Raw genomic sequence first — 14,073 nt, 5'->3', positions numbered from 1 at the left:
ACAGGAGTTGAGTGGAGAACTTATAACAACTCATATCCTTCCGACGGACTGACCGACGAAGCTCCCTTAACCAGGCACGACGGCTGTGTGAACAAGCCTGAATTAACTTAAAAATTCCCATAACACTTGATGACCTGCCACAAATTCATGTTGCATTACAAGCATTCTTTTTTTAGTTTTTCTATTTGTGTTGCAAAAAATATGATAGATTTAAAAGCTAAATGTTTGCTTGGGTGTTGTGGGTCATTGGTATAAATGGCTGAACATCTTTGGGTTGCTCTATCATAATTCAATAGCTGCCAATTTAAATGTCTGTCGCAATATATAACACAAATGCATTCTTTTTTCTTTCTATGATAACTTAGAGGAAGAGCACAGGACTCTTGTTCTGGGCTTCCAGTTGTAAAAAGTATTCTTTGGTGTTCTCAAGCTAAACACAAATGACCTATATATCCACCACTAACAGCTGAAGGCATGTGGTCATGAGCTTGTAAGGTATGTTAGCTCCTATCAATTTATAGTAAAACAACCCTAAACATTTTAAGAGTTAATACACTACATACTTGACACTGGGAGAAATCAAATCTTTTTACTCTAGATATGTATACATGATCACTCTATTGTGTAGAATAAGGGTGAAGTTGAGCTCATAAATGTCATAGACCCATTCATTTCATTTTAAGACATCCTGAGTCCAACAAAAATTAAGTGTTTAAGCCAGAACTGCCCCAGAGCAGCAGGAAGATCACATTTGATGAAACAACTCGTATCACTATTTCTTTTAATAGTCAGAAACAAAAAGGAACAAAGTGAAGTTTCTTAAATGACAATGATCCTCTTCAGTTTAATAAGTGGCCCCCCAGGGGCTCATGGAAGTCTGGGAAGCCTCAATGGTTCTGTTCAGGGACATGTTTGTTTTTGGGTCATCATTCAGAATAGTGCATGATTGACTCCACGTAGTTGCCTGGAAAAAGCCCTGTCACCCCATTCATGACACCCTCGTACCACCCATCATCATTCTTCTTAATGACATAGATGATGGCTCCTTCCTGAAAGGAGAGCTCGTCCTCTTTATCTTTTGAATAGTCGTAAATTGCCACAACTAGAAAAGAAATAATAACAATATATCATTATATTGCAAAGGAAATAATTTACTTATGGAGCACTAAACATACTGTGAAAAGTCTGAAATAGTAGTCTTCTCTAATGTTCAGGAGTTGTGGATATCACAAATCTGCAATTGGGTGGGGAATTTAAAACCCCATACATACATAGCAAAAAAAAAATGTCAAAGTCACAGCAGCATGTGCAATGCATACTGACAAGATATTACAGCAGATAATATCAGCTATGTCTGGATTGAGCATTAGATATCTGCTTGCCTGATTAACACATTTTAATAAGTGAATCACAAACTCAACTTTCAATGTTATCCTCTCTTTGAGGAACAATATTATTGGAATTATGTAGGGAATTTATAATTTCATGTGTACAGTATATTTGGATGTTCTTATAAGACATAAGGGCCGTTTATAGATTGTGTGCGTGCGTTTATCAAAGTGCAACATAATGTATAATAACTTTGAAAATGAACCATCTGGAGTCTTTGTTGCATTTTTAAATCTCATATAAATGCTACAATATACTGAACCACAAATAATGTTTGCCAAGTAATCTATTGGGCATAGGTAAACACTTAATACACATCTTGATTTATTTGTATGCAAGCCCTTTATTAACCCCTTCATAGTCCAGCTAGTTTTGGCCTTTATGACCCAGTCCGTTTTTTCAAATCTAACGTGTCTCTTTAAGTGGCAATAACTTTGAACTGCTTTTTCTTGGCAAAGTGATTCAGAGATAGTTTTTTTGAGACATTGCACTTTCTATTAGTGGTAAATTTTTGTTCATAAATGAAGCCATTTTTGTGAAACTAAAATATTGTGAAAAATTAGAAAAATTTTCATTTCTCTGCGTTTGAAACTCTCTACTTGTAAGAAAAATAGTCACGCCAAATAAATGTAGTTTTTAATTCACATCCACAACATGTCTACTTTATGCTGGCATCTAGAGATGAGCAAAGTTAGGCTGCATTCACACCTCATTTTTACGCTACGGGTGCCGGATCCGGGGGAGTGAATGCAGCCTTACAGTGTTTCGATTCGTCACAAACTTCTCGGCAAAAGGTGCATACAGTCCTAGGAGACTCTCTCCTAGGACTGTATTCACCTTTTCCAGCCCACCGGAGCACCTGAAAGCTGAACTAATTTATGCAGGTTAAGTCAGCAACTGCCGAGCCGAGAAGTTTGTGACGAATCTAATCACTGTAACTTTGCTCATCTCTACTGGCATAATTTGTTAAAAACATAGAAGGCTTATAATAATATGAGCATTTTTTCAAATTCTCTACAAAAGTTCAAAATCAAAAATTTTTAGGGACCACTTCAATTCTGAATCTAAATATACATATATACGTTTTTTTATTTATTACTTCTGTACAGCTCCCCCTAGTGTCTGCACTGCTAAGAACAAGATGCAGTAGCAGATTTAGGACACTATGGGGAGCTGTTGTACAACTAAACAGCTCATTTACAAAAACAAAAAAAAAAAAAACAAAAAAAAAAAAAACAATGACTGCACTCGGAAGTGAAGCATGCAGGAGGGCACAGCTGCGGGAGCTCGGGACCGGTAACAGACATCGGGGAAGGGGGACAGGACAGATTTAACTAGCTCATAGTAGCAATCGCGTTGAGGGACGAAACCCCCTCTAGGTCCCAAGGTAAGATGGCTGGCTATTAATGATAGCCAGTAGAGATGAGCACATTTTTGAAAAATTCAGTTTGGCCGATATGCCGAATTTTCCCCAAAAATGTATTTCATTCCGAATGTATCTGCAGCAAATCGCTATTAGAAACGGCTATTTCTGGCCTACAGAGAGCCTCAATAGGGGTGTAGAACACTTTGCTTTGTCCTAACACGCATTGGGAGTGTGCTGTGTTAGTGAAATAATATTGTTATTGAGTATAACATGCAGATTACAGGCATCACTATTAGAATGACTGCCACAGAGTGTCTGAATGTGGCAGCAGGGAGGCCATATTCTTTGCAAGTGTTACTCGCCCTAAAAAGGGCGGCCCACACAGGAACCTCTCCCTATTTCCACCTTCAAAAACTGCCTGGGAAATGGCAATGTTTGTAGGGGGATATAGGGAGAGGTTTCTGTGTGGGGCCGCCCTTTTTAGGGCGAGTAACACTTGCAAAGAAGGGAATTAATAATGCGAGAGTAGGGCCTTACAGGGGAAGTTTTTACCCCCACTGGTTACAATGGACCATACGTTGTTCCCTTCCACCTTTTAGAGGTCTTTGCATCACATCAATACTTGGTGGTGTAGGTGGCACATGGAGTTTTTTGCACACCTTTCCTTTTGTTTGATTTAAAAAAAAATTTGGGTACGTATATTTTATCCTAAGAAAAGTTACGTTTTAGCTAATGCATATCCTCAATACTTACTTGTGGTCTGTTGGTAAGGAGTGTCTGTAACTGGGGTGCAGCACCTTAAATCTGTTTTGCACTATCCATATTTGTGAAGTGTTGGTGTGGCACCATTGTCAATCTACTCTGATGCATCAGGCATTGGTGGGTGGAAATCCTGGCTGAAATCTTCACAAAAGGTCAGCCTCTCCACATTTTTTGTGGACAGACGAGTTCTCCTTGGGGTTACTATGGCCCTTGCCGCACTAAAACACCCGCTCTGATCGCACACTACTGGCTGGGCAGGACAGCTTTTCCAGGGCAAACTCTGCTAGTTGTGGCCACAAATCAAATTTGGCTGCCCAGAAGTCCAGCGGGTCTTCAAGTTGTGTTGGCAAGGTCATGTCAAGGTATGCCACGACCTGCCAGTTCAGGTCCTGCTCCAGGTCTACCTGCTGCTGATGAGTTGCTTCACTATGCAGGTGAAGAAAGGTACTCCTCAGCGACTGTAGACTCAGGCTGCTGCTGATGGAGCTGGTACTGCTCCTGACACCCCATGCCTCCCCAGCAGCCATGGAAGTGGAAGGTGAGCGCAGAGGGCCCCCGAGTCACACCTGCGAGAGGATGGACGATGGCGCAGATAGACATTGGCTAACTGACTATGTAGGATGTCTCTGTAAATAGGTCAGTTTGTCCTCCCTCTCAGTGGGTGTAAAAAAGGCCCCCATTTTGTGCCGGTAGTGAGGGTCCAATAAGGTGGAGAGCCAGAAGTAATCACGCTGCTGAATGGTGACAATTCGTCAGTCACCACGCAAGCAAGTGAGCATGCATCGTGCCATTTGTGCAAGTGACTCGGAGGGACTCTCTGCCTCCAACTCCACTGCATACTGCCACGGTGTGTCTGGGTCCTCTGTCTCGCCTTCCTCATAACCCTCTAGCCCCTCCTCTCCTGTCAGATTACTAGAAAAACTGCCCAACTAGTGAAACCTAAACTGTGCACCACTGTGCTCCTCCAGTTCAGCCCCCACAGGGCTTATGTGGCTGTGAGATGTAGCCATTGTTTCCAACACGTGCTGTAGTAGATGAAGCAGTGTAATGTTGTTGTTCATCCTGTAATCCTGGCGACTGACTAATAATGTGGCTTCCTCAAAGGGCCTGAGCAAACGGCAGGTGTCACATATGAGCTGCCACTGGTTGACATTGAAGTTACACAGGGGAGTCCCCCTATCCGCTTGGATCTGTTCGTATAGTCGGTCCAACAAATGGAGGGTGGAATTCCAACGTGTGGAAATGTCGCAAATCAGACTATGTTGGTGGATGCCGTTCTGACGCTGCAGCTCAAGGAGGGTGTGCTTTGCGGTGTACGAGTGGCTGAAGTGCATGCAAAGTTTCCTTCCCATTGTTAGGATGTCTTACAGATGGGGGGGGGGGGGGCGGGGGACACTTCAGGAGCCACTTGACAGCCAGATTGAACAAGTGTACCATGCAGGGCGCATGTCTCAGGCTTCCTTGTCGCAGCGCAGACAAGATGTTCATCCCGTTGTCGGTCACCATGGGTCCCATTTCCAGTTTTTGTAAAGTAAGCCAGGATTCGATTTCTTGATGAATGACTTTTAGCAGCTTCTCCCCTGTATGACTCCATTCGCCAAAGCAAACCATGTGAAGAACCGCGTGACACTGCCGAGCCTTGCACACATGGTATGCTGGAGGGGCCTGAGAGCGTGGAGGCAGAAGCGGCGTGACATGTCCAAGTTGCTGTTGTTGTGGCTGTGCAGGAACCACATTCACACAATCCCCTGTAAAGGACATGAATTGTCCCTGACCGTAGTTTCAGCTCCACACGTTGGCGCTGCCGTGCACTTTGGTACACACCGACAGGCTCAAGAACTGGCCCACCTTATGTTCCACAAAATTGTGCAGGGCTGGTACTGCCTTCTTCGCGAAGAAATGTCGGCTTGGCACTCTCCACCTCAGCTCGGCACAAGCCATCAGTTCTCTGAAAGGTGCAGAGTCCACCACTTGAAAAGAGAGGGACTGAAGCACCAGCAAACTTAGACAGGAGCACTTTCAGCTTCTGCGCCATTGGATGAGTGGGAACATACTGTTGTCCCTTGCACATGGCTTCGCCAATGGATTGCTGGCGGAATGACTGACTCGAAGTAGGAGAAGCAGGAGCATCTGGAGCGACAGAAGATGGATATGACACACAGCTCCCTTCGGCTGAGATGGTGGAGCCTTGGCTGGCTGAAACAGGGAGCGGTGTGCCACTGGGTGATGCAGCAGGCTGGACCACCACATCGAAGCCACGGTTCTCCCAGGCCACTTTATGGTGTCACTGCATATGTTGATGCAGGGTCATGGTGCCAACATTGGGACCCTGGCCATGCTTTACCTTCTGCCGACACATCTTGCATGTAGGTTAACCACCTCCGGATGCTTGAAGAAAAACTGCCACACCGCCGAGTACCTGATTTTCCCACCAACATTCCGCACTGATTGACTGCTACTGCCGCCGACTCCAGGAACCCCTTTTTCACTACCTCTCGGGAAGGCAGGCTGCCGCGAAGCATGTGGTCTACCCCGGGCACGTTTGGCTCCAGACTTTCCACTTCTGCCACCATGCTGACTGCCAACCATGCTACCACCTTGCTGGCCCAGCTGCCTCACAGGCAACCTGCAACCCTCTTCTCCCGATGGTGATGAAGCCCCTTCTGCACCCGGCTTCCAAGTGCGATCGGCTTCATCATCATCGAGTTGTGTCTGCACGTCACTGATGTCCTCCTCAGGTTCCTCAACAGTGACTGCTTCAGGAGCCTGAATGCTCGCAACACCACCTCCCAAGCCACTCTCCTCATCACTGCTTGCCTGCCTAGCATAGGAAGCGGTGGATGTCTCCTCCAATTCTTGGATGGGCAGTAGCTGCTGACTGTCCTCTAGATTGTCCTCACTAAATAGTGGAGCTGAACCCACAGCATAAGATACTTCTGTGGGTGAGGGAACAGCATAGGACAGAGGCAATGGGAGGACAGGGACTGCTCGTGGGCTATGCCAACAGAGGGTTGTGGCTGAGGACAATGCGCTACAGTACACTTAAAGTATTTGTGTACAACACCAGCCGGTGAGTACTTTTGCCTGGCCTTTCACAGTATCTAGGCCCTTGAGACTTTAACAGGAACAAAATAGTACACCACATAGGTGTACGTATGTGGTATGCACTTATGAGGGGAGGACAATGCGCTACAGTACGCTTAAATAAGTATTTGTGCACAACACCAGCAGTACACACGAAGTGCTGCAGCACACAGTTGCTGTGTACTATACCCAAAACTTTTCTGTGCAACACACAATGCTCTCTGTCCCTCTCTCTGTGCAACAGAACGCTGACTTGACAAGGAGGTGAATCGCTGCTGGGAAAAAAGCTTTTCTGTGCAGCACACAGCGCTATCTGTCCCTATCTATCTCTCTGCAGTGAAAGGTTGAAGTGACTTGCTGCAATATGGCTGCCGATTATATAGGGCTGTGACATCACAGGGATGACTGGCTGCTGATAGGCTGCATGCTACATGTGAATCAGGGTGATCCCGCCTACCCTTGTTCCCGCCTTCCCAGGATTCCTTGCCCCATGTCCACACATGTGGATCCAAGGGAGTTTAATGAAGCGATTCTCGCGATCAAATCGCTGCAATATTCGCATTTGTTGCAAATCAAATTTTTCCTGAAATTCGTTACAAATTCGGATTCGTCAGATTTGATTTGCTCATCCCTAATAGCCACCATCTTACCAGGCGCAGCAGGATGCCGTGAGTAGTGGCTAGTATCTGCATGACGTACATGTACGTCATAGGTTGGGAAAACCTTCCCGGTCATAACGTACATGTATGTCATGGGTTTGGGAAGGGGTTAATGAGTTTTGAAATCTATAATCTTTTTCATATTTGTTTGAATAGCTGAGAGGAATCGCGTAATTCACACTACCCAAAGCAAGATTCTCTGCAGTTTGGAAATCTTTCCAAAATATGTGGATAAATCCATGTGATTCAGTGCATATTCTTAATGCATATTTTGCAGCATAAAATGTTGCCACCCAATCCAGCAACTATGCATCTACCCTAGCACATCTGTTACTGAATTACTTTTAGTTTCTAGTTTAACTCTTATTATGGTATTTAAACACAGACCCAATACAGACAGGTTCTTTCCAACCCTACACACATGTCCCATTGTTATGTATGTGGTTACACAACTTTATCCGGTAGGTGGTTTTCATTATTTCCCTTACCATTGTACAGGTTATCCTTCACCATGGAGCGCCTTCTTTTCCAATTTTAGACCTTTCCCATCCAGGCAGCTTTAATGTTCAGCACTGGACAATTTCTGTTGTGTGATCGCACAGACAGGAAACTTTTCCCACACATCCCACAACTAAAATGTATACTAATAGTGACAAACCAGACCAATTGCAGTCAGAACAAGAATGTCTTGTCTAGTGAAGCCTAAGCCCTTGCTGCATTATGTTTTAATACCTTTATTTAAACACAGACTCAATACAGAGAGCAATAATGCGATGTCAACAGCTAAGAGTGTTATGAGGAAATAATAATTTAATTCACAGTCTAGTGTAAGTGCCACACTGTCAGTATACAGTCCTTTGTACTTGAGATAAGAACAGTTGTGACAAAAATCTTTTTACATACCCTTCTCTAAGTAGGTCCTTGGTGCCCAAGGTGGGTCTTCTTCAGCATATGGGTCACTGTACTCTACTACAGCAGCTTCCTCCTCTTCATAGTCTTCTGGAGGTGGAGGAGGAGGGGGAGATTCATCAAATACAGGCTCTTCTGCAGGAGGTGGTGGAGGTGGAGTCTCTGAAACTAAATAAACATAAACATGATAAATTGGGAGAAATTTAATAATACTGCCTCAGTTTTATCATATACTTATATTCAAATGAGCCAGATTCATCGCAGTTGCTCAGGCCATGTGATAAATCTGCCACATCTGCAGACTGTCTAGTCTAAATTTATACTAACAGTTGGCTTACTTCATACCAAAACAGTGTGCCAAAGATTTAGCACATTTTGGCAATGCTTTCAGCGAAGCCACATCCCTTTTCCAATAAACCAATCCCTTAAAGTAGGGTCTAAAACACACAAATAATGTGGTGCAAGTCTGTTTTTCGATGAACATTTGCACTGTACTTCCTGTACATAACACATTTGCACATTACACAATACAGTAATAAAAAACTGAATCTGGCTATATTTGTTACCTCTGCAATTTCACATTTTACAATTAAAAAAATCCCTATATTACCAAAAGGGGTAATATGTTTGTAAGCAAAAATAATTATTTAAAGGAGAACTTTGGCAAAAATTGGTTGATTGCGGGGGGGGGGGGGTTCAACCACTGGTCCCCCTTCGCGATCTCCGGGACATCTCAGTGAGCTGCAGAAGGCACACGCCCCATTCATTTCTATGGGAACCCCAAAATAAATGGAGCATGTGCTGTCTACCAGTTGATGACACACGCTCCTCACAGAGAGCCGCCCCAAAGATTGCAGGGGTCCCAGGGGTCGGACCCTCTGCGATCAGCTATTTATCCTCTATCCTGTGGATAGGGGATAAGTGAACTTTTGCTGGAGTTCTCCTTTAACTTTGGATATTGCACTTTTTCCTTATTAAAACATATACAGTCAACTATTGTTGACCAGGCAATTTTTGAACTAAAATAATTTTCTTTGGTTTACAGTGGCATCACAGTTTAGTGTAAAGCTGCTGATTTACTCACACAAATTGCACAAACATTGTCAGCTAGTGACTAAGTTTGGGCCACCTCATGTTTATTTTGCTGGATTCCGTAACACTGCAGACCATGCTACATAGTCCAGAAAAATAAATGTGTAGGAGCAGGGAAAGGCCAGAATGTAGTCACTAGATGACTATCTTGAGGCCATTAAAGTGAATTAACAGTTTCTCTGCACCCAGTATATGTCAGCATCCCTTTTTTGATAGGAAGCCAATGTAAAGCTGGGACATACAGCATGTGTGAACACTCAGCCTTGGCATAACCTGTTAATAGGCATCCTGAAATGACAGTCCTAAGGTCCTTTAACCCCTTAAGGACCCAGCCAATTTTCAGTGCAGGACCCGGACACATTTTGCACATCTGACCACTGTCACTTTAAGCATTAATAACTCTGGGATGCTTTTACCTTTCATTCTGATTCCAAGATTTTTTTCGTGACATATTCTACTTTACTTTAGTGGTAAATTTTTGTCTATACTTGCATCATTTCTTGGTAAAAAAAAAAAAATCCAAAATTTGATGAAAAAATTGAAATTTTTTTTTTTTTTTTTTTTTACTTTGAAGCTCTTTGCTTGTAAGGAAAATAGACATACCAAATAAATTATATATTGATTCACATACACAATATGTCTACTTTATGTTGGCATCATAAAGTTGACATGTTTTTACTTTTGGAAGACACCAGAGGGCTTCAAAGTTCAGCAGCAATTTTCCAATTTTTCACAAAATTTTCAAAATCAGAACTTTTTAGGGACCAGTTCAGTTTTGAATTGGATTTGAAGGACCTTCGTACTAGAAATACCTAATAAATGACCCCATTATAAAAACTGCACCTCTCAAAGTATTCAAAATGTCAGTGTGTTAACCCTTTAGGTGTTTCACAGGAATAGCAGCAAAGTGAAGGAGAAAATTCTAAATCTTCATTTTTCACACTCGCATGTTCTTGTAGACCCAGTTTTTGAATTTTTGCAAGGGGTAATAGGAGTAAGTCCCTCAAAAATTGTAACCCAATTTCTCTTGAGTAAGGAAATACCTCATATGTCGTATGTCAAGTGTTTGGCGGGCGCCTTAGAGGGCTCAGAAGGGAAGGAGCAACAATGGGATTTTGGAGAGTGAATTTTGATGAAATGGTTTTTGGGGGGCATGTCACATTTAGGAGGCCCCTATGGTGCCAGAATAGCAGAAAAAAACACACATAACATTTTGGAAACTACACCCCTCAAGGCACGTAACAAGGGGTCCAGTGAGCCTTTCCACCCCACAGGTGTTTGACGACTTTTTGTTAAAGTCGGATGTGTAAATGAAAAAAATAAAAATTTTTCACTAAATTGCAGTTTTTGTCCCAACTTTACCATTTTTTACAAAAGTTAATGGGAGAAAATGCCCCCAAAAATGTGTTACCCCATCTCTTCTGAGTATGGAAATACCCCATGTTAGGACATAAAATGCTCTGCGGGTGAACTACAATGCTCAGAAGAGAAGGAGTCACATTTGGCTTTTGGAAAGCAAATTTTGCTGAAATGGTTTTTGGTCGGCATGTCGCATTTGGGAAGCCCCTATTGTGCCAGAACAGCAAAAAAAACAAACACATGGCATACTATTTTGGAAACTACACCCCTCAAGGAACTTAACAAGGGGTACAGTGAGCCTTAACACCTAACAGGTGTTTTACGACTTTTTGTTAAAGTTGGATGTGTAAATGAAAAAAAAATAATTTTCACTAAAATGCTGGTTTTTCCCCAAATTTTATATTTTTACAAGGGGTAATAGGAGAAAATTACCCCCAAAATTTGTAACCCCATTTCTTCTGACTATGGAAATACCCCATGTGTGGACGTCAAGTGCTCTGCTGGCGAACTACAATGCTCAGAAGAGAAGGAGCGCCATTGAGCTTTTGGAGAGCGAATTTGTTTGGAATGGAAGTCAGGGGCCATGTGCGTTTACAAAGCCCCCCGTGGTGCCAGAACAGTGGACCCCCTCCCCCACATGTGACCCCATTTTGGAAACTACACCCCTCACAGAATTTAATAAGGGGTGCAGTGGCGTTTGACAGATCTTTGGAACAGTGGGCAGTGTAAATGAATAATTAAGTTTTTTATTTTCACGGACCACTGTTCCAAAAATCTGTCAGACACCTGTGGGGCATAAATGCTCACTGCACCCCTAAATACATTACGTGAGGGATGTAGTTTCCAAAATGGGGTCACATGTGTGTGTGGGGGGGGGGGTCCATTGTTCTGGCACTAAGGGGGCTTTGTAAACACACGTGGCCTTCAATTCCGGACAAATTTTTTCTTCAAAATCCCAATGGCGCTCCTTCTCTTCTGAGCATTGTAGTTTGCCCGCAGAGCACTTTACATCCACATATGTGGTTTGTTCTTACTCAGAAGAAATGGGGTTACAAATTTTGGGGGGCCTTTTTTTTTACTATTTTCCCTTGTGAAAATGAAAAATTTTGTGTAACACCAGCATTTTAGTGAAATTTTTTTTCCCCATTTTCCCATCCAACTTTAACGAAAATTCGTCTCACTATACCCCTTGTTATGTTCTGTGAGAGGTGAAGTTTCCAAAATGGAGTCACATGTGGGTATTTATTTTTTTGTGTTTATGTCAGAACAGCTGTAAAATCAGCCACCCCTGTGCAAACCACCAATTTGGGCCTCAAATGTACATAGTGCACTCACTCCTGAGCCTTGCTCTGCGCCCACAGAGCATTTTACGTCCACATATGGGGTATTTCCTTAAAACATTTAGTTTTTTACCACTTGTAAAAATAAAAAGTATGGGGCAACACCAGCATGTTAGTGTAAACATTTTTTATTTTTTTACACTAATAGGCTGGTGTAGCCCCCAACTTTTCCTTTTCATAAGGGGTAAAAGGAGAAAAGGCCCCTCAAAATTTGTAGTGCAATTTCTCCCGAGTACGGAAATACCCCATATGTGGCCCTAAACTGTTTCCTTGAAATATGACAGGGCTCCGAAGTGAGAGAGCGCCATGCGCATTTGAGGACTAAGTTAGGGCTTGCATAGGGGTGGACATGGGGTATTCTACGCCAGTGATTCCCAAACAGGGTGTCTCCAGCTGTTGCTAAACTCCCAGCATGTCTGGACAGTCAGTGGCTGTCCGGAAATGCTGGGAGTTGTTGTTTTGTAACAGCTGGAGGCTCCGTTTTGGAAACACTGCCGTACGATACGTTTTCCGTTTTTATTTGGGGGGGGGGGGGGGGGCAGTGTAAGGGGGTGTATATGTAGTGTTTTACTCTTTATTTTGTGTTAGTGTAGTGTTTGTAGGGTACATTCGCACTGGCGTGTTACGGCGAGTTTCCCGCTAGGAGTTTGCGCTGCGGCGAAAAATTTGCCGCAGCTCAAACTTGAAGCAGGAAACTCAGTGTAAACCTGCCCGTGTCAATGTACCCTGTACATTCACATGGGGGGGGGGGGACCTCCAGCTGTTTAAAAACTACAACTCCCAGCATGCACTGACAGACCGTGCATGCTGGTCCCAAACTGTAGCCCTCTATCTGTTGCAAAACTACAAATCCCAGCATGCCCAAACAGGTGTCTGGGCATGCTGGGAGTTGTAGTTTTGCAACATCTGGAGGGCTTAAGTTTAGAGACCACTGTATAGTGGTCTCAAACTGTAGCCCTCCAGATGTTGCTAGGCAACTCACCGGCTTCCGTAGGAACCAGGGAACCAGCCGCACGTCATCGCCGCCCGCCGGATGGGTAAGTGGACTCCGGTGCCGGTCCTCCTCTGTTTCCCCATTCTGCCCCGCCTATTGTGGGTGGCCAGAACGGGGAAACCGAAAGTTAACCCCCCCCGCCCCCGATCTGCTATTGGTCGTCGCTTAGACACGTCCAATAGCAGGGATAAGAGGGGGGGCACCTTCAGGGGGATGGTGGGTGTCTTGGACAACCTCAATCCCCCTTATTTTCTGGGTCACCATAGACCCGTATGACCCGGATTTGCGCAAATCGCCGGTGTGAATTTACTGGCAATTTGTGCCGATCGCTGACATGGGGGGTCTGATGACCCCCCTGGGCATTTGCGCGGGGTGCCTGCAGATCAGCAGGGGTATCAGCAGGCGCGGCGGGGACCGGAATTCACACAGACGTATGCGTACGTCATGGGTCCTTAACTACCAGGGTCCCATGACGTAGGCATATGTCGAGGGTCCTTAAGGGGTTAATGAATCTTGGCTGTCTACCCATATAAGGTATGGGTATAGATAGCATCACAAGGAGCCTCTACCCCCCACTTACACAGGGGTTTCACGATTGAGATCTGCCACGCACTCAGAAAACCATAGAACTTAAAAGGATTGTGTGGGATTTAAAATGTGAACAGCACTGCTAAGCAAAATAAGATCCTTAATGACCAAGAAAATCTTGTTTGCCAGCTGCTGCTCATGAACACACAAAAAAACGTGTTTTATTTCAACGGAAGATCCGTTGAAGCACTGTTTAACATTTAACAGCTGTCACCATTTTGCACTAATACACACTGGCATCTGTGCCTGTTGCATTGTACTATCTGCACTATGATCAAACAAAGGATTAAAATAATACAACACTGGTGAGTGCCACTCTATTTCTTATTTATTGAATGATGGACTTGCGTGTCTAGAAGTAGAGCATGACCAGATTGGTTTTCAAGAGCAACACCATTAGAGGGAGCTCGGCGATGGTGAGAAAGAGAGAGGCAAGCAATGCCAGCTATCTGTATCAAAGTTTGAGTTTCTAATAAAATACAGGGATTTTACAAAACACAGCTCAACCACTTGCAGACTGTGCATAGAATT

At 43.8% G+C, this 14,073-nt stretch overlaps 1 protein-coding gene across 30 annotated transcripts in view; it reads right to left on the bottom strand.

Moving 5' to 3' along the window:
- Positions 1-570: 570 nt before the first annotated feature.
- Positions 571-14,073, bottom strand: part of ABI2 (abl interactor 2) — a 196,856-nt gene continuing 183,353 nt past the window's right edge. For all 30 annotated transcript variants that reach the window (XM_056533542.1, XM_056533545.1, XM_056533553.1 and 27 more), the window contains 2 exons: positions 8,164-8,337; positions 571-1,102 (listed from right to left, as the gene is read on the bottom strand). In XM_056533542.1, the coding sequence (XP_056389517.1) occupies positions 927-1,102; positions 8,164-8,337 (350 nt within the window). In that variant the 3' untranslated portion in view covers positions 571-926. The remainder of the gene's footprint in view (positions 1,103-8,163; positions 8,338-14,073) is intronic.

Source organism: Hyla sarda, chromosome 8 (assembly GCF_029499605.1).
Source record: "Hyla sarda isolate aHylSar1 chromosome 8, aHylSar1.hap1, whole genome shotgun sequence".
NCBI classification, from domain to species: domain Eukaryota; kingdom Metazoa; phylum Chordata; class Amphibia; order Anura; family Hylidae; genus Hyla; species Hyla sarda.
The sequence above is the reverse complement of the archived record's forward strand: the minus strand, read 5'-3'. Positions and strand labels throughout refer to the sequence as shown.